The 21,911-nt window shown below is 37.6% G+C and overlaps 1 protein-coding gene across 2 annotated transcripts in view; it reads left to right on the forward strand.

The window, feature by feature from the left end:
* GRM1 (glutamate metabotropic receptor 1) overlaps nucleotides 1–21,911 on the forward strand; it is a 179,675-nt gene that overhangs the window by 95,986 nt on the left and 61,778 nt on the right. For both annotated transcript variants that reach the window (XM_056488619.1, XM_056488620.1), the window contains exon 4: nucleotides 15,801–16,036. In XM_056488619.1, coding sequence (XP_056344594.1) covers nucleotides 15,801–16,036 — 236 coding nt within the window. The remainder of the gene's footprint in view (nucleotides 1–15,800; nucleotides 16,037–21,911) is intronic.

The following is a 21,911-nucleotide window of genomic DNA, read 5'->3' on the forward strand; positions in this document are numbered from 1 at the left end:
CTCAGATGCACTCCTGGTTCCAAAGACTTTTTGAATCAAGAAAAAAGAAATCCTTTGTTTTCTTTTCAGCTTGAGAAAATAAATAATTTTACTCTTTCTTATTTTTTAAGTCAGACATTATACCCATAATTATCCCAGACATTCTCAGGATGTTGTAATTTCTGTAATGCCAGGATAGCAGTGGCTGTTTCAGATCCATGCCCCAATAGAGCTGACATTATAAAGTTGAATAATTAAGGATTTAGCATCACACTAAGGAGTAGCTGGTGTTCATCTTTCTGGGCTACAAAACTGTCATGAGCCTGTAGGACCAGTCTAAGAACTCAAGGAACTTTGTACTATAAAGATGCAAAGTTAAGATGGATTTTGAATGACTTTATATTGTCAGTGAAGTACTGTGCAGCAGGTATATCTTGCATTAATATTTTCTGGTATTTGTGAATAGAATTTCTGGGAAATTAACTTGAGCAAACTGTGGAACGAATCACCATGGTTTCTCCTAGCCCTAGTGTTATGTGTGCACTTAGCTTACAAAATATCTAAATACGCTTCATGGTCCTTGGAGGGGTGGGACAGAGCAGCCTTTTGTTTTTTCAATTTTTGAATTCTTTTGTGTTACTGTTCTATTTGAGTTACTGAAGGCATGCATCAACACAAGAATATTCATTTTCATTTAATATAAAGCAATTGTTTAACTCTTACAATTTCAAAGAAAGCCCCAATGAATGAAATACCTAAGCAATGCAGACTCTAAGAAGTCTCTGAAAATACTTTGTATTGTAATATATCTTAATTTTTACATGTCTTTCAATTGTACAGCTTGTGATTAGTTTATTGGCAATGTAAAAATCAGGGACAATCTACTTGAAGATTATGTGAACAGTCAATAATAAATGCTTCAAAACTGCAACACTTCTGAAGATGAAGCTTCTTGGTTTTGGGTACTGTGTTTTAGTTGAGATGCAGAATAGATTACTGTTGTATGATAGGCAGATTTCCTCACCTCTTTTTCGGAGGCAGTAATTGGTATTGTTTTTTCTCTTTATAAATGAGAAAACAGAAAGTTCTTTGCAAAGCAGCTAACGACCAATGTGGGCTAATGTTTGTTGGTTTATGGTGATGAGATGGCATGTGGTAAAGATGGTGTAAGAGAGGAGAATGGAGCAGCAGTACCGATTTCCATTATCATTGAATGGGCTCATTGGCTTTAAATGAGCTTCTCTTTCAATATAACAAAAAACTCCAGGCGTGGTAAATTGGTAAATTAGTAAATTAGACTTGTGATTTCACGAAGGGGGAGGGAAAAAAAAAAAAAAAAAAAAAAAAAAAAGGAGGAAATAGAATCTTTCCTTATTGAGCTTCATTACTTTTGTTTTCATTTTCTTTAAAGAGAAAAAATATTTTTTACAGAGAAGGCTGTCAACTGAATAGTGGTATGAGCTTCTCTAAGGATTTCCTCAACATATTATTTTAAAAGGTTGTCTTATTAAACCGATTCCCATCACACACTTCTCTGTCAAACCTGCCCTGAAAAATAATCCTTGCTATTTCTGGACATTGATTAGACAGGCACATAACAAAGTCATTCCTCTGCTCTCTTTGGATATTAGACAATACAGTCCTAAGCTGGAATTCATTGATGTCTACAGCTTTTGAGTCCTAAGGTAGAGACTTCCCCAACAAGGTAGTAAAAACAGACCTAGTAAATATTACTTTCATTGTCTGTTAATTCCATTATTTTTTCCCCCAGAATTGTTTATTGCCTTCCTGGTTTTTTGGCTGTCAGAATTGTATGACACACATATATAACATATATAATATATACGACGAGAATAAGACAGAGTGGTATATTTTTTTAGGAGTGATATTTTACTTGCATCATCAAGATATAGTTTCTGTTTCCCTTCTGTTTTCTGTGAAAAAATATAGTTTCCAAGTCATAACTGAATTCACAGTAAGAGTGTTATTGTGTTCTACTACTTCTATTTTAGACAGTTCAAGCAGCTTCATGACAAATCCTGGCTCAAACTCTAATTTTGTTAAACAGGTTTATTGATTTTTTTCTAATTCTTATTCAGAATACAAATATTGCTTTTATATTTTGTTGATGTTTATGTGTCTTGTAGCACAGTTAAACTTGATGCTGATGGAAATAAATAACATTTTTTGTAGTAATTTCATTTTTTGTACTGAGTCAGACTCCTAGGAATTGTTCTGCTCTTCCTCTGCCAAAACTGTGTAGTTCCCACTAATAAAATGCCAGTCTTTCACAGCTAATTCTTTTTAACTGATGCAGCATCCTACTACTTAGTAGTATTTCAGTAGGGATTAAAATGTAGTTTTCAGTGTGCAATCATTGCCTGTCCATGCAGAGATACTGCCTCTCACACACAAAATAGTGGCTGAGAAGTTTAATGTTCCTCCATGGCAATATCTAGAGGCTTTCATGGAATGAAGCCCCATTATCTAGACAGTGTGAAAGGGTGAAGTTTGTGTAGTGTGAAAAGGAAGAATAACTGGGGAAATAACAGACAAAGCAGATGAGAAAGAGAAAAGGGTGGGGTGGCAAAGGATTGCTTGGCGGTAGTTGGAGTCACTGTCCAGGACAGAGTGCATGGCCCTATATCACAACAAAGAAGACTTAGAGGACAGGTGAAAACTGATTGGCAAATAGAGTTCACTCCCATTCATGTAAATTCCCTTTTAGCTTTTATCAGAGGGAAATTCACGGCACAAATTTTTTAAAAATATTACTTTAATTAGTTAGTAAAAAAAAAAAAAAAATAGATTCTAAGTAATGGTTAATTTGGTGAATATTTACATTTTTATTCCCTCTTAAGTAAAACATAACATGTATTTCATGAAGATACTGTAGATTTTTTTTCCTCTTCTTTCTATTAGTATTGTTTCCTAAATATTGTCAAATGGAACATTAGGTTAAATTTTTCTTTTCCTACAACTGGAAATACAATTAGTATGTATTGGATAGGTTATGAAGTATTTATATTTCAAATTACATTGACTATCATGTAGGAATTTACTATTTTTCCTTTCCCTGTCTCCCTTCTCTCTTAGTTTCAATTCACTCAGAAAATTATTTTCTTGCCAATGGTTTTATAAATCTGTATAGAATCTTCTTTAAAACAATCAAAATACTGACAGATCTGCATTCTTTCTTGACTGTTGTGTTCTCTGCCTGCCATGGACTTTCTGAACAGCACCACGACTGAAGTGACCTTGATACTACCCTTGTATTCCTTAATTTCTCTAACTGACTAACTTTTACTAATCCTGAGCTATCTCATTTATTTCCTTTTGCATCCTTCAGATAAGTGGGTGTTACCAGACTACAGTTAGAGGATCCAGAATCAACCCCATGGTATTCATAAGGGATAAGTAATTTCCTCCATGTACAGTTGCTGCTCCCTCAATGCTCAGGCTTCTATAGGACTGTCCTTTGTGTCCATTCCTCCTGACTGGGCACATTAAAATTCCCTATGCTTTAGCTCTCACTGGGATGGGGAAGAAGGAGTTTTAATGCACCAAAAATCAAGTAGAGAGGAAGGTATAGGACTAAGCACAGGTGGTCACCAGTAGAAAGTTAAATGGGACTTGGAAAACTCAAATGTTTGTCCTTTCTAAGACAGCAGGAATCAGATGAAAGCACTCTGTCTGTTTGGCTTTTAATCACATCCCAGGTTTCTCCTGAGGTAGTACCAACTGTGTAATCTTCCTTTACTTACAGCTCACAGGACATAATACAGAAAATCTAGAGCTCTTTATCTGGCTCTCTCCACTTCCATCAACTTTTCTTCCTTTATCCCTTCTATCTTTTTGTGAGGAGCAATCCTTGTATTCAAATTTTCAGACATTTATCCCACTAGAGTATTTTTATTGAAAAGGCTATTTCCTTTTTTTCCCCCACCTTTTTCTGTTTGTGGATTTGTTTTTCTTCTTGTTGTTCTGTTTGGGGTTTTTTTTTTGGTCTCTTTTCTTTTAACTTGCATGTGATTTAACCTTAAACTCTGTGGGTTTTGTTGATACTTCAATGGATGAATATAAGCAAGTATTTTTTATTTTGAATGCTTCACTAGAAGTAACTGTTTTTTTCACTGATTTTCATGTATAAACATGGATTCAAAAAATTGCTTTTAGAGCTTGTTGATAGAGGTAGATTTCTGTGAGTGGTTTCTTTGAGATTGATTCTAATCCTTTTGCATTTTATACAGCCATAGAGTAAAAGGCAATAACAACCCTGGGGACTTTTCATCTTCTCCATGGTTTTGAATTTCCTATTCTTTCTTACCTTCAGGAAAGGGCAATGGTCCAGTTTGTCAAGGGTCATTCTCTCTTCTGCCTGGACATGTTGCAGTTTATGATGACTATAGCAATTGTACTTGTGGGGCAGAAACATTTAGTAGGCAGCACTTCCCATCTCTATTTAAGAGATTTTAAAAATCATTCACAAAGCTGAAAACAAAATGGACACTGAGTCTGGCCATGGCACCTGGGTGTCCCTGGCTCTCCTGGCCTGGGCACAACTGACTGGCAAGGCCCTGCCCTGCTCTGCCCTGCCCAGGGCTTCCCCTCAAGAAGGTTCCCTGGGTCCCCAGCCCTCAAGGAGTAGCTGGCCCATGCAGCATCCTGACAGCAGGCTTTAGTTGATTCCCTCTGGCTTTTACTCTTACACCTTTCCTTGTCCATAAATGCAACATTTTTACTCAAGACAAGTTTTTGCACATTGCCTTTCAAATTTTCTTTGCATATCCCAATACTGCATGGAGCAATTGACAAGTATGTGTTTTCTATTGGTCCATGCATATTCTTCTTCTCTGGCTAGATAAATGGAAGGAAAAGGAAAGTGTTCTCTCTCAGTGTCTCTTGTAAGAGAAAAGTCAAGTTAATCTTTCACAGTTGTGCCTTTGTTCAAAAGCCAGACAAAATCAGGTCCTATTTTTAAAAAGCTTACTTCAGTTTTCCATTAGTAAGTTGTAACATCATCACTAATTAATAGAATTTGATCCTAGGAACACTTCGATTGCTCTGGGGTCAATAGATTAATGAAATATAAAAGAAGTCTTACCTTCCTAAGTAAAAGTGTAAAACTTAATTTATAGTAGCAGATTTGTTGTCTCCCAAGTTACATGACTCTAATGATCCAAAGGAAATGACAGGAATGAGACAAATTACTTAAAGAGAGATTGCATGGACCATATTTCTTCTTAAGCTGTAAGATCTCCAGGGATCTCTTCCAACCTAAATTATTTCATGACTGCATAAATAAATAGTACAAACACAGCTTCTACATCAGAAGCAAAGTCTCCATCTCTTTTCTGGGACAGATGGTCATTAAGAAAAGTTTCCATCAGAAACTATCTGATATCAGAGAAGATATACAAACATATTGCTGGTAAGAAATCTTCCAATTCATGTACAACGTGGTATATAGAAGGAAAAAAGATGCCTTCTCAATCTCCAGTACAGAAAAAACAAGGATAAATATTTGTTTTGTCCATTTTGAAATTAACCTGGTTATATTGTTCATTAATTTGGTGATGTGGTAAATTAGGCACTTTGAAGAATGGAGGCCTTCTCAGCTGTGACTTTGATGCATTTTTAAATTTTATTTAGTCTAGTGAAATGTCAGTAGTTTACTTGAGACTCTTCAACTCCTGCAATTTTAAGCATGTCTCAAGTACCTGTAAGAATGCATCTAGTCTGAGAAACATTTTTGCAAATCATTCTACTTTTTCTAAACGTACATCTGTTCGCAATTTTTATTAATATTTATAACCAAGAAGTGTTATTTATACTTTTTTTTCATAAAATCTTCAATATACACTTCTGATTAGCACAACTTCAAATGAAACCTACAACTTTTATTAAATCTTCACTTATGTTTACACTTGAATAATTTTGCATATTAATAATTTTTTTAAAAGAAAAAGGCTTTAATAGCTGATTTTTCTGATCCCTAGATACTCAGGAGAGTAGACAAGTATTGCTGCATGCAAACTCAATATTTATGCACCTCACTACAGCTATTCTGTGCCCCACCTGCTACAAAGCGAGGTTACTGTGGGATGCAATATTATAACATTGTTCTGCATGCTCACAGGTGCCAATGTGAACCTTTCCCTTATGTCAGTATCTGCCTAGCTTTCAGTGATGCCAGAATGACCTCTGGAAGGAATAACACTTGAACAATCTGAATGATAAAATCATGATCTACTCTTTAGTAAGTACATTTAAACAAGGTGGCGCATTTCAGTGGTTCCTCAGAGAAAGATATCTGATAATTTCCAGTTATATTCAGGACCTTTTTGGTTTTAGTATGGACTGGATACTTGAGACCTAAATGCCTAAAAGGCTTTTATTGTCCTACTCTAGCTCTGCTTGCTGCAGCAGGAACTCTAAAGTATAGAGGTTAGCCAGGTGGTGTTGAACTAAATTTGGGTTAGACAAGCATAGGACTGCGCTTAAATTTCTCGTTTCATAAGTGTATAGCTACAGGAATAGACACTTAAACTTTAAGACATCAGTAATTGCAGATGGTAAATCAATAATACTTTTATACATTTTTCAATGCTCTCTAACATTTGCTTCAGGTCAAGTATAATAGAATTGTCTGAACAAAGTAATTATAAAAAAACATCAAGGTATTATATCTGTTTAATATTCAGCAATTATTCATTTAAAAATTGGCTAATTTTCAGGTGAATTCATTATTTAAATTATTCATTGATTTCTTGGTTTCCCAGCAGTTTCATGAGCTTTTCTGACACAATACAACACTATGCTAGTAGGTTATAGAAGTTTAATAATTCTATTTATTCTGTGTTTATTTATTCAAGCCTTAAAGTATCACTTGTTTCTCTCACTGGTTTAGGTGCTTAGGAGATTCACTAGGATAATATGAATTTTCTATTTCCAATATCAATATGTTATCTCAAGCAAATGACTTATAAATATTTGAGTGGAAATTATGCTATCCATAAATGTTCATAGTAATCTGGGTGTTCAAATTATGCACAGAATGTAAAAAAGAGAGAATGGTAGATAAGGACAAATTTAAAATAGTTTTGGTAGAAACAGTCATTTATGGAGATATTCTAATATATGATAACTTTGATTAATATCTTAATGAGTTTTGTGATTTTATCATGGGTTCAATTATACTTCTTCTTTTGTTCTTAATTTTATTCAATCTGATTTTCAGAGTCCATTTTAGTACGTGTTGGTATGGAATGGATAATGGGCTCTTACCCACAGCTGCCAGCTCCTCTGCAGACACAACTTCATTAAAGGGCTAGCAAAAAGCAGTTCCTAAACAATTATGTGTGTAAAGGTTCAGTTTTGAAGCATGAGTGAGCCATTCCAGAAACCTTGTTGAGGGTATAAAAAACAGTTCATATGCAAACCTGAAATGGCAAGCTAATGTAAGATATGAGATGTTCTCTTTAGGTCTTCATATTTAAAATTTGATTTATATTGAGAAAAGGACTATAAATTCTGTGTATTTCTCTTAAGTCTTGTAAGATGAGATGTTTAACAAAGTGATGGCTTGAGAGAATCAGCTAAAAATATAAACCTAAAGGGAAACTTTGGATTATCCTGTGAAAATGCAAACATCATGGAGAAATCTAAAGACTGCAATTCATGCTATTTTTGAAAATATTATTCGATGGAAATGGAATTCTAAGATGTTTCTCTATTTTCCTATTCCTTCACAGGACCTCAAAAAATAAAACAAGGAGGGAAGAAAGGAATTATGTTTCCACTTTTTCTGCTTGTAGCTAGGGAAGACATCTTTGCTTTATTCTGTTCATAAGTGCAAAAAGATTAATATACAAGCATACAGTAATATCTGCTGGAGTGACATGGAGCAATGAGGGACTTGTGTTTACCTGATCTCTTTCCTGTATATATATGTATATTTATATACATACCTTTCCATGTGTTTCCAGACTGTTTCTCCTCCATATGTTCTCTCTCTTTCCAGTTCTTCAGATCCAGCCCAAAGACTGTAGCTGGCTGGAGCAGAGGTGGGGATGATTCTTGATGCCTTTACATGGTTGTACAGAAAAGACCTCAATCTCTAACTTTCAGATGGGTTGGAAGAACCAGCAGGAATATTTTCTCCTAATTATCCTTCCTGAAAAAGGATTACAGTTGGGTTTTTATAGCAGAAATGACCATATCCTTACCAGTGGAGTCTTCTTGCACATATATCAAAGCAAAGCAGCACCAAGGAGATACAAAAAATCCGCAGGAACTAGCACAGAGATGCCAGGCTAAACCTCTCTACTTTCAGATTTATGTGTATTATTAAAATGGTAAAAGTCTCGGATTTGACTGCATGTGGCTGAAGTTGTGTCAGGGGAGGTTTAGGCTGGATATCAGGAAAAGGTTTTTTCCCCAAAGGGTGGTAGGGCACTGGAACAGGCTCCCCGGGGAAGGGGTCACAGCACCAAGCCTGACAGAGCTCAAGAAGCATTCGGACATTGCTCTCAGGCACGTGCTTTGGCTCTTGGGGTGTTCTGTGCAGGGTCAGGAGTTGGACTTCGATGACCTTTGCGGGTCCATTCCAGTTCAGCTTATTTTATGATTCTTTATTTCTGTGATATTGGAGCCCAGGAGCACCTTAGATGAGGCACAATGCTTAGATTAAAGTTTTCTATTTGTGTGTGTTTGTTTAAAATTAGATATTCTTCTCTACACACATGCCTCCATTTGGAAAAGATACTGTGCTTTCATGACGCCTCGTGTTCTGAATTTCAAACACTCAGAGCAAGGATTTAATCCGCTTGTCAGTCTATGGTGAAAGCATGTGTATTCCTTTTGAAAAATTAGCCATTGCCTTAGAGAATACATGTATGGTTGCTGATTTTCCAAGATATGCAGCATTGTGTGCCCTTGAGAACAGTAAAACCTTTTCTGCATAAAAGCAGCAACTACATTTAAAAATGCTAAACGTATCAGGAATCTTCACAGTAAAGACTCTCCAAGATATTGCCTGCATGATAGGCAGTGAAATTACATTATGCAAATTGAATGCAAATGTATGCACCGCATATGATAATTAAAACTTTTGTAAATACATATTTGCAAAATACAATCCATCATGGTCCACAAGGTTATAATCTACATTTTTAAATGAACAGTGCAAAAACTTTGAACATTCACAAAGAAGTGAATGGTGATAATTTGTAACAAAGTGAACTATCATTTACCAACTTTAGATTATTTACAGAGTGTCTTTCATTTAAAAAAAAAAATATCTCTGATTGACTAAATGAAAGTTTCAAGCCCTTACCAACATTTCTGTTTGTGTGAAATGCAATAACTAATGTGCTACTGTGACTGTGAGCCTTCAGTAATCATGAATGGGAAGCGAAAAATGTTGTATGCCACATTATGAAGGAGAACCTGACAAGAAAAGGAATTTTACCAAGAAATGTGACAGATCACTTACTTCTGTAGGACATTAAAGTTGGAAGTGTTCTAAGACAGGCTAGATGTGGCTTTGTGTAACCTATTCTAGTGAAAAGTGTCCCTGACCATGGCAGGGGGGCTGGAACTGGATGACCTTTAAGATCCCTTACAACCTAAGCCAATCTATGATTATATGTTACCACCTGTTTGTTTTCCTTTCAGCTGAGAAAACTTAGTGAACTTGATTCTTCTGGTTTTGAGGAAGTCAGTCAGTTGTCAGCAGGCTTCAGGTTTAAGACTGAAGTACACAGCCTTTCAGCCTTCTCTTGCCAGTAGTGACATACAGGCTTATCAGTAGTCATGGGATTATTTTCCTAATATCGTTAGGACTCATACGACAGGTAAAACTACACTTTTTGAAAATTCCTGGTTGGCAACTAAGGGAAGCTCTCACCCTTCAATGCAAGTGTGTAATTCTAGTGAATCAGCTGAACGAGTAAGTGCAAAAATGGCCTTTTGTTTCCCATGTTTGCAACAATACTCATTAGCAATAATGATCAGCACCCTTTAGCTAACATTGCTGACTGTTGGGATTGACTGACAGTGAATATGCCTAAGGAGGAAAGTCACTTTGTGAGTTGCTGACTTGTGAGTATCGGACAGTCTCAATTTTCTTTACATGACATCTTCTGTTTAAGGCATGTATTACACAGACACTGAATATCTTTGATAGTGTTCCTTATAGCCAGAGAAAAGGCCCATCCTCCTTCACAATAAAGTAATTGTGTTTTTTCTTCAGATCAGGCTGGTGAAATAAAGAATTCTTTAAAAAATCTACTCCCAGAAGAAGGCAGCTGAGCAGTCAGCTACAGAGGTGTTCATGAGTAACTCTGGGTCTGATTCTGCCACCTGTGATCATAGCAAGTGGAAACACGGATTTATTTTTTTTCCTATGAAATTATTCCACTTGCCACACTGCTACTTTTTGGGTTAATCTTATGCTGAGCTCTGAGTTTCCATCCATACATGCAGACAGGAGAATGTGTGCAGGCTTTTCCAGTGGGGTGCTGTCAGAAAAGACTTCTATAAAATGAGAAAGTGAAATTTGCAGGCTTCCATACCTGACCAGCTCTGTAAATTGAGAGCACTGGCATTTGTCAGAATCAAATATGAAATCATTTAAATGCTACTTATCACTATTTTGGGTTTTGTAGCATTTTTAAGTACTTCTACATAAGCAGAGTCTGAGCCTCTAAAAATCAATGTCTGACTACTACACAGAAAGACAGTTTTGACAAAAAGCACTTTCCAATTAAAATGTCCAGCCTTTAAAAAATATATGTATATAATCCAGCATATAATAATTGTTTAAAAAAATACAGATATTAACATATTAACAAAATGTCTTGGCACTTTATTGAATGTTGAATTCCCTGAGTGGTGCTGTCCTCATACTTAAATGTATGTAATAATAAATTAGAAGTTAGACAAAACAGCAGGCCAGCTGGAAGCCTTGAGAGTGTGGCAAGAAGGCGTTCAGCACTGGGCTCTGCAGGGATCTATATCAGCATGATAGGGGACGTGTACTGACATGGGCTTTAGTTTTGTGGAAGGGAGGCGAGGCAAGAATATAGATTCTGAGGCTTTTGTGTGACAGCTACGGTCACCTAGTTCCCTGCTACCCTGTTTGAATGGGATATCTGTAGGGAGCTGCTTTGAAGGTTGAACACTTGAAATTAAAGAGATAGAAATCATGTTAATATGACTGATTTATTTGGTTTTATAATAACAAGAATATCTGCTGTAGGCAGAAGGATTATTGCAGAAATAATTATTTTAGCATTTAAAAGGGCTTCTTGCTCTTAATATCTTTTATAACTTGTCCAGAGAAAAAGAAAATATTTCATCATGAATTAAAACTTCTTAAGAAAACATAACCTCAGCTAATGCAAAGGGAATTGCAGCTCTCCAGTCAGAGGAGTCTAAATCAATTGCCCTCTATAGCTTTGGCCAGTCAGATCAAACCATTCACGGGTGCAGGGATCAAACTGCCAGTCAGTATCCATGACTAAAAATGTGTTTCATTTTCTTTACCTGTGAAAGGATGTTAACTTGACAATAATCACAGGGAAAGCAGTTCTCATAAACAGCAGCATGCTTCCTTTTGTGGGTTTGCCGTTTGGAAAAAGCAGCTGCATCTGTAACTCTGAGCACTGTGCTGAGAAGCAGAGCTGCTGCTGCATCACTTAAGAGTTAAGCCCTGAAGAGCTGAAAATAGAAGGGCTGATTGCTGGTTGTCTCATCAGCCCTTGTGAAAAGCAGCTGACAGTATTCATGTTTGGAAGAGGAGAGGAAATTGGAAATCCATTCCATTTCTCCCAGTGTTTCAGTCACAAGAATATATATGACTGCAGTTTGGAAAGTATAGGGAGTCTAAGATCTTAAGGCACAATTCAGCGATGTCCATTGTCACGTATTAACAGAACAGTAAACCGATTGAAAAAAAACAGCTTTGTTTCTTCAAACTCCTTCTGTGATAGTGGGAACGAGGAATTCTGATCCTCTGGGGTAGCTTTGAGCTTTTTCCCCTTCCACCTTATTTTTGTTTGTGAGTGAACATTGAAATTTGGATTTGGCATCATTAATGTCAGCCACCAGACTGGGACTTGGTCCAAGAGCAGCTTGCAGAGTATCAGTGACCGTTTTGACTGTAATAAAGACTACTGAACCATAACAAAACCTGTTCTTTTTCTCTTAAGAGCAAAAAGAGTGGTTGCTAGTTTGACACCCACATGCTTTTCCCTCCCTCACTGTTTCTGTCATCACACTTTAAACTCCCTCACAGAGCTTCAGATCAACAGTTGCACAAGACACCTAGCACATTTCAAGGCTAGATTGTCACATGCATGGACACTAATCAGGGATGGCAGTTTGGGTAATGGATATTGGGCCACCTCTTGAAATCTCTAGTAAAGGCACAGAGAAAGACAGGCTAGCAAAAAAGTGCTATATACAGCGCTACTTGCTATTTAGCAGGATGAAAGAAGTATAGTAGGTGGAATGTACTTGTTCTGACAACAGAAGACTAGTATGTGGTTCCTTTTCAAAATGGAATTTCATTTTTATGCTGACTCAGGAATTGCTCTTGTGATTCTGTCACTGACATTTACACTGTCATCTGACCATCAGTAACATGCTGTTAATGTCTTTTTTTGCCTACCATCTTCTGGACACTATTCATTTATTCATGTGACATCAGGGTTGCAGTGCTTCTAGACAATCTTTTTTCAACATGTATATAAACAGCAAAAAGGAATCCAGAATAATATTGTAATAGGATCTTGGGTCTCTAATAATCCTCCCACAGCTGCTTGTAGGGCTGCATATCCCACTTAGGGCAAATTTCAGCTCAGTCAGCAGCAGTTGCCAGGATTGCATGGATCCCCTGAGAAACCAGAGGACTCCTCTTTGCTTCTTTGACTTTACTGAAAGTAGAGCAAAGGTCCCATATGAACATCAATACATATGAACTTTTTTTCTCTGATTCCAGTGATTTTTCTTCACATTTTGTTGAAGATAAAACTTATCAGACAGATTTAACAATTTGAGGAAGTTGAAGAGAGAATAAATATTTGGGGCCAGAAAGAGACAAAGAAACATTAGGTGATAATCTGTGTTCCAGTTTAGGGGAAGTTTTCAATGAGCTGCCCTTAGAGAACTCAAAATACACTTTCTCTTGTTTTGCAGATTTTGCTCCATTTTGCTTTTGGAGTTTATGTGGCCATTTCCCAAGCTAAACATATTGGGAAAGGGGAGAGGAAAAATAAATAACTATTTTTTGGCTGGTAGGAATCCAAACAGTAGTGAAACTACCTAATTTCAAATAAGTCTTGTAAAAAATGGCTCAATTTACTTAATTTTTGTAACTCGCTAATGTTTCTGCTTGAGTCTACCATTTGAAAGCCAAAACCATTGTGACAATTAATGAGCTAATTATCCAATTGGGACTTAATTACTCATGCTGTAAGAGTGATCTCTTTCTTACCTTTCCCCCACATAAAAAAACATTACTGTGTCTTTTTCTCCTCTCTAGTGAAAACTTCCATCTTGAATCATATGAAATCCAGAAAGTTAATCTTTATGGTTTTACCTTTGTAAGGTTATCTAGACCAAGATTATGTAGACCATGGTGTCTGTTAGGAAGTAGTCAGGGGCACGTGGTATATTTTATTATTTGTCCTCGGCATATGGACAAGAGACAAATGGGGGAATGCAGAGATGTTCAACTGTGGCTTCTTTCCCTCTCCAGAAATTCAGTCTGCTGGGACAGGGAGCAGAGATGGACAAATTTGTCAGTTTTTAACTCTGTGCACCCCTGTGGCAATTCAAGTGCAGCTGTCAAGCCTAGGCTGAGCCAGGTGGGTGACGCTTGGGCTATATTGGTACAGGACACTGAGTAACCTGCACCCCAGGCTGTGGGAAGTGACCAGCAGTTTCTGCTAGGTTCAGCTTGACAGAGAGAGTCCCTTTGGGACACTTCCAAAATCACTGTCTCCCTCCTGTGACCTACACCCTGCATCTCCCTCAGCTCTTTGCTTTTATACTGCACGTGAAAGGCAACATCCACACACGTGTACCTCTGTATGAAGATATTTGTCAACAGTTTGTAAACTCATAAATTTTAGGTGGTTCTACTGCAAGGCCTTGGCAAAGGGGGAAACAAAGAAATCCCACCTCGAAGGTGCTGTCTTAAAATATAGATTTGTGATTTCCTGAGACTGCATTGAAGGGAATGTATTGATTACTCTGCACTACCAGATGCCCCATGTCTCAAATAACTTCCATAATAGAGGTCTGTGTTGTGCTTCTGATGTGGAAGGGATTTAGTACATGGGTTTTCCTGTATTTCCATAGAGAACTGCCATTTTCTTTCTGGGTGCTTAGAGCAGTCTCTACACAGGAGTTAATGTGAAAGCCAACTACACCATGCAGCTGTTTAGTCTGGTGGCTGAGGACCAAAAGCTCACATATGTACAGTACATAGTTCCTTTACAGCTGTTTGACCAGGACTGTGACAAAGCTTGCTACTTCAACTCATTTGTATTTTCTTTTGTGGAAACCCAGGCACACCTGTGCTGAGTGTCTCATAAATGCCCTCAGCTGGTATGGGTCTGCACCACAATCTTCTCAAAGCTGTGTGTAAAAGGCTTCTGACAAGGACCTTCCAGACCAGTCTGTCTGAAATTCAGGATGCAACCCTCTTTTTGGTGAATCTGGGGATTCTTCCAGTGGTGAATTGCATTTTTCCTCTTGAGCTCTTTGCTGCTGGAGGTGCTTCATCTGTCCGCTATTCATAGAAGCAGTGCAGCTGATTTGACTCTGAGTGCAATAGACCTAGATCTGAGGTGCCAGAATTATCTATTTCTCCCATTACATGCCCAGCATTTTAAGATTAAGCAATGGCTGACTTATATTTGCGCTTAAATTAGGCTGTAAAAGTTCTGTTCTTAGGGGATGCTAATAAGAACTGGAGAATGACACTAAATCAATGGACTCCTAAAGAAGGAGAAAAAAGAAGTAAAGAACTAAACTAAAGCTCAGATACTAAGCCAAATGGACTTTGTTCATAACTATTAAGATGGACTTTCCATGAAGTAATATTGACAAGAAAGAGCTTTATCTTCAGGTTTTCAAAAGCATCTCATATATGAACAAACAGGGAAGTAAAGTAGAAAGCCATTGTTTCTTAATTAAAAAAAAAATAAAATAGAAAAGAAAGAAAAAAGAAAAAAAAAGAAAAATAAGAAGGGGGGGAAGCATATTATCACAAATCCCGTGCAGTGTGAGAATGGCATGTGGTTTTCTTTTTAGTTTGGTTGAGTAGTCTTACTCCATTCTCTTCCAGCAGAACACAATTCTCACTTCATGTTTGATTTGAATTGCTCTTCTAGCTGTATGATCCATGCATGCTGAGATCTATTTTGAAAAACATCCAGGATCCTGGCTCGTTTTTCTTTTCATCAAAGATAATTTTCTCAGTTTCCACCTCTTACAGGACAGCAGAAATTAGGCAGAATCTCTTCAGTCACAGAGACATCACAGCATAAGCTGTATCTAAATAACCTTTCCAGAAGGACAAGGATAAAACCTCATTATTCTGGATGAGTTAATGAGCACTCTGCACAAAATCAGTCAGACTGCTCATTACAAGTTGCTATCACTCTCCTTTTTCTGCCTGAATTTTACATCCTTAGATTCCCCATTAATCACTTTCTTCCAAGGGTGCCGGCCTGCCTTTCGGTGCTTCCTTTTTCAAAACAAGTTTTCTGTCTTTGTGTAATAAGTGCTTTTTTGCCTCTTTTCAGTGACGGTTGGGCAGACAGAGATGAAGTCATTGAAGGTTATGAACCCGAAGCAAATGGAGGCATTACTATCAAGCTGCAGTCTCCTGAGGTGCTGGCGTTTGATGACTACTACCTGAAGCTGCGTCTGGACACCAACACCCGCAACCCCTGGTTTCCTGAGTTCTGGCAGCACAGATTTCAGTGCCGCATTCCAGGGCACCCACTGGAGAATCCCAACTTCCAGAAGAATTGCACTGGTAACTTGTCAAGCATTTTAAATCCTTTTTCCAGTTTTGAATCTGTGCTCTGGCAAAAAATTTTCCTTGGTTGTAGTTTGAGTTTTTATTGTTATTTTATTGGCTTTTTGTTTGGGGTTTTTTGTTGGGTTTTCTTGTTGGTTTCTTTTTTTTTAATTAAATGTTTGTTGTTGTTTATTTTCATTTATTTTATGCAAAGAAAGATGGTGACCTCAAATTGTACAGATAATAATCCCAGCTCTGATGGGAGTATATCTGGTGCTGGTTGCACAGCCTCCTCTCAATTTAGTTCTGCTCTATTACAGAGTGATTTGCTCCATTTTTGTTATTTTTTAGGGCTATGCTAAGGCTGAGTGCCTAAGTTTGAAATATGGCTTGTAAAAAATAAAGAGCCATGAAATTTTAACAAAAATAAGGACAAATTTCTACTTTTTTCCTCAAAGTCTGGTTTTCTGATCAACTGATGGATCAGGAAATTCACAGACAATATTACAGCTGAAAAGCAATTTTAAGGAAAAATTGATGAGTCTTAAACTTGGCCAGTCATCTGCTTTATCTTTTTTTTTCTTAACACATTAAAACATGTAGTTTATTTCTACTATATAGAATCATACAAAAAACTTATCTTAGACATGAAGTAACTCTTACCTCATAGCAAAGTAAGTGTACCTGTGCATAGACAATTTTTCTTTTCCATTTAAAATCTGAGAAAAAGAACTAAAACATTTCAGTAAGATTAAATTTATTAGTGAATTAAGTGAGAGATTACATTTCTGTGCAATACTTTCTGAATGATTTTTGCAAATATTTTGTTTGTAGTTTGTAAGTACTTAATTTGTGGTCAAAAAGGTATACTTGATAGAAAGTATATGAAGTTATTTCATTATAAACAAAACTAGTAACTTACATTGACTTCTGTCACATTCTTTACATTTTGATCTCCTGTATCCCCTAGCAGTAATCTCAGCTGTCTTCTCATGCTTTCTGAGCTGCATTACCATAGTTTCTAGTTCTTCACTTTTCCATCACTCATAGTTCCTAATAAGAACTTCCACAGTACCTCTTGTTTCTCCCTAGTTCTCCTATTCACCATTGAGGCACTTCACCAAATGTCATTGTCACTGTCTTAAAACTGGCCTGATGTGCTGACTGGCAGCCAAGCTGGCCTTTCTGGGTGCTGAGGGACTAGTAGCAGGCCAGATTGGCTAAATCTATATTGAGTTTATACTGATAATTTTTTCTCAAAGGAGTTATTAACTTTGGACTTCACCAAAATATTGATTGTTTGTGTAAATATTTAATTGGCTTTAGAAATGCTTCAACTCAGACAAAGAAGTTGATATAGGCCAACAGGGGAAAAATTGCTGAGGAGAGTTGAGTGATTTTTGAATAGTGCAAATGCACAGCCTTCTTTTCTTAAAAAAGAAAAATTTTAGCGGCTGTTATAAGCATGGGTAATTTATTATCCAGCCTCTCTTGGCTATGAAACTAAAAGCTTGATTCTGAACGATCACAGTCACCCTTTATCTCATGGATCAAAGGCAAGGGAACTTGTCATTGTGGTGACTTCAAAATGGCCAGCATGGGGTACTTCTGCATAGAACATGTAGGTGAGTATTCAGGCAGTGATTGCTGTAGACTCAAAAAAAAAAAAAAAAAAAAAAAAAAAAAAAAAAAAAATAGCAAGAAAAGCAGTGGGGGCTATTTTATTACACTCCAAGCTTTTCAGGACATCCCAAACTTGAAAGAAGTTCTGAAGAGGTATCGAAGTTCTGAAGAGGTATCGCCACATGCCTGCCCAGTATTCTGGGCTTCTCAAGGTGTCAGAGACCACTAAATTCTCATAGTACTAGTGAAACACAAAATCATTTGTCTACATTGGTAGACTCTGAGAGTTAATAGTGTCAAGTCAGGCACTCAGTCATCTTTCCCTCTTCTAGAAAGCTGCAAATTTTTGCATGAAACCACAAAGTATGTGATACTTCTTAGGCCTGAAAAGTAATCAGTTGTTAAATTTGGAGGTGTACCACTGATAAACTTCAGGCTCATCACACACAACTAAAAAAAAATCCATAAATCTCTCAAGTCACCAAAGGGAAGCATCACAAGGAATCTTTCCCAATAAAGACATGCCTACAGAATCAAGAGCTCTCCATGTCCCCAGCAAATCTGTGGGCAATACAATACTTATTTTTATTTAACTACACAGATCTGACAGCTGACTGTCTAGCACCACCAAAGATTTCTGTGCATATATCTTTATCTGACATTTCTGGAAGGTTAAGAATGTCACTTTAAATACTAGCAGCTTCAAAGCTGTTTGGTGGAGACTTTCTCTCCAAGGAGGTCTAGTATGACAGTGCCAAGAAACCGCCTTCTTTATCTCTCACAGATATGGAGGCAGGCCTTTTCACAAACTCTCTGTTAAAAAAAGGAGTCTCTTGCCTTCCCCTCCTTCAGAAAGTATCTCCATACACAATTTTGAAGGAGAAAATCCATGATTCTCAATAAAAAATAAGCACTAATATTTGAAACCTATTAAAAGTGCCAACAGATGATCTGAATTTTTGTGGTACTACAAATTTAAGTACTATTGCCCCTCCTATATCACCCTAGGAAAATAATCAGTAACAGTGCTGGTATCAAGCACATTATCCCCAGTATATCTAAGAGCTTTTACCCCTACCTCAATATTTCTATGAAAAGGCAAGCAAGGCCATGCATCATGGGAAAAATTGAGTCCCCTGTGGTCCTAGGAGTGCATGCACACTATTAACAGGTGTTGTGACTATCTCTGGGTCATGACCTCTTTTGTATTACAGAAGTGTGCTGCTAGCCCTTACTGAGAACAAAACATACCCATACTTTACCGTAGACTGCAATTATCAAAGGCAATACTGCTCAAGTTTGTCCATGTCTGGAGAATGAACATCTTAGGAAGCTATATCATGAAAAAGAGAACCATGCACAAAAGCTCTTGTGATAGGCAAGCATAGTGTAATTGTTTTTACACAGCAAGGGGTTTCCTAGGAGGAGTGAGAAGCAAAAATTAGAAAAGACAGTGTTCTTCAAATACCTTATTGAAAAAATATTCACAACATTTGAACTTATCTATGTTTTGAAAAGGAGATTAATAGCAAAGTTTGTATCTGTTGAGAATCTTCAGTTACTATCTGCCCATTATAATTTACTCATATAAAATCTAATCAGTTTACTGAGTAATTTATTCAGAATTTCCACTGGCATGTAAGGTTCAATTTTTATCATTCATGGATAGGCAAGGACTTCTCCTCAAGCAATTACAGCTGCTGCATCTGCAGTTTCTCACACCCTGTTAATGTTGAGTCAGCATTAGCTTGGGATTGCATATTATCTACAAAGCAAGAGAAAGCTAGTTCCTAGAAATCTCCCTTCTCTGATGACAGGAATTACTGCTGGAATTCCCTCATTCAATCTCTGAGAAGACTGATACTGTCCTTCAGAAATTCTCATACTACACTGAGCCCTGAATATACATGCATATTTTGGGGGGAAAAAAGAAGTTCGTCTGCTCTAAGCACTATTGGAAGGAAGCAAGTCAGAGTGTGCTCTACTCCATGAAGGCTGTAGGATGCCTAATAGTTTGCCACATTTTCAGAATAGCTCGTCTGGATTACTAAAACTAGGTAGCAGTAGCAACAAATTATTGGGAAGAGAAATCCATCAAGACTTGCAGTTACTGCTCATTTGGATCACCCCTTCTTGCAAAAATTAAACAACTTACTTTTCCCACTTGGGTGGCAGCCAAATGAGTGGGAGCTATTTTTGACTCATTCTTTGCAATGTCTTTGCCAAGTGCCTCTTGTAATGGAATGGTTTTCCCTATACCTCTCTCCTTCCCTTTTTCTCCAGCTGCTATAGGAGATATTCTTCTTCAATAGGATTCAAGTATAGAATTTTTAATATATGTAGATATATTGGATCTGGCTGAGATGGGCTTAACTTTCCCCACAGTAGCCCTCATAGTGCTGTACTTTGTATTGGTATCTAGAAAGATGTTGGTAACACACCAGATTTTTAGGGCACTGCTGAGCAGCATTCACACAGCATTGATACTCTCTCTCATCCCATATCCCCACCCTCAAAGGCTGGTAGGCTGGGAGTGAGCAAGACACCAGGAGGGGGCATAACCAGGACAGTTGACCCACACTGCCTAAAGTTTCCACACCCTATGATGTCATGGTCAGCAATAAAGGAGGAGAGACAGAATTAAAAGGTAGGAGACTGTTTGTTATTAAGGCATTTGTCTTGCAAAGCAACATACTGAGGCCCTATTTCCCAGGAAGCACCTAGACATCATCTGCCGACAGTTAAAGGACACATTCTCCTTTTCTTCCAGACATGGTCTTTGTTTTTTGTTTTTTTTTTTAATCAAACTACCTTTATCTTGACCCATGAGTTTTTAATTTTTATATTATATATTTTTTTCCCCTGTCCTGCTGAGAAGGCGTGAGAGAGTGGCTTGGGCACCTACCAGCCAGTTGAAGTCAATGTACCACAGTAGGAAACACACATTTGTATATGGATATTCTCCTAGAGTTTCCTGGATATCTAACAGGCCAAAATTACTTATAGTACAGCATTGTTCTTAAATTGTCTGTGCCACTAAGGTACTTGTAATGTATCCCATGTAGCTGCTACAGTCTGTAGGAAACAAAGAATGTCTTGCAACTCTGCATGGGCCCCTGACACATAGTAGAATTCAGAAATTCACACCATTCCTCATGTCCTTCAGATGAAAAGTCAGAACAGAACAGTATATAAACTGTAACAAAAAAGGCTGTTTCTGAATTTGAGGTGTTAAGATGGTATCTGACCCAGGATTGACCTGACAGAAAGTTCCCTTAGCCTCAGCCTCAGGCACTGCCCCAAGGAACAGTACCTACTTGTCTCAGCTCATTAGAAAACAGCCTTTTCTGAATTTTGCAGATTGTGCACTGACAGCAAGGTTAGATGTTAGACTGTGTATGTCAGGCAACAGAGTTCACATATTTTTCCAACAGACTTGTAGGATGCTTACTCCTCCCCAATCTGATTGCCCAAACAAGTGGGGTTTTTTCTATACAAAAATACACTGGCTAATCTTTCTCTGTTTCATGTGGTGAGACCACAAAGGCCAAAATAAATGCAGGTCATACTCACACAGAAATGGTGTAAAATTCAGTGTAGTGCAAACACTTGTAGGGACGTCTAAATACTCTTTTACAGAATGCCCTATTCTCCTCCTGGAAGATAATACAATGGCTGGAGTTTATGTAAACCAGGTGGGCTGAGTCCTCCTCTGCACCCCAAGAGACAGTTATGAAACTGGTAATGGAACTGATACAAATAACAGATTATGATCACAGCAGTTCATCTGCTGGGACAACAAAATACATTGGCAGGCAATCAGCACAAACATTTCTCAATAGAGCAAAGTGGAACAAAGTGGGCAATTCATGATTCATTCATCGATTCAATTGATCTTTGTGAAGCAGGGTTATTTGTCAGTGAATTATTTGTTGCAGATAAGAAAAAGAAATGTAGAGGTTTTTTGTTCCAAAGGAGGTCATAGTCCAAGCTCCCCTTAGGATGCTTACTCATGCTTTGGTCGTGCCATAAGGATTGCTTTATCCACTAATTCCTGTCTTGGCCCAGGAGTACTGCAAGCAATCAGTCTGAGTGCATCCAGTCACAAGGACCACAGGATCACTCAGTCTAGAAGGTAGCTCAGGAAGACTGTAGTCCAACTCCCTGTCGAAGCACAGTAACTGATCAGCTCAGGCCAGGTTGATCAGGCCTTGAAAACCTCCAAGGTGGCAGTGTGTCTGGGCAACCTGTTCCACTACTTGAATGT

This window comes from Oenanthe melanoleuca, chromosome 3 (assembly GCF_029582105.1).
Source record: "Oenanthe melanoleuca isolate GR-GAL-2019-014 chromosome 3, OMel1.0, whole genome shotgun sequence".
In the NCBI taxonomy this organism is placed as follows: domain Eukaryota; kingdom Metazoa; phylum Chordata; class Aves; order Passeriformes; family Muscicapidae; genus Oenanthe; species Oenanthe melanoleuca.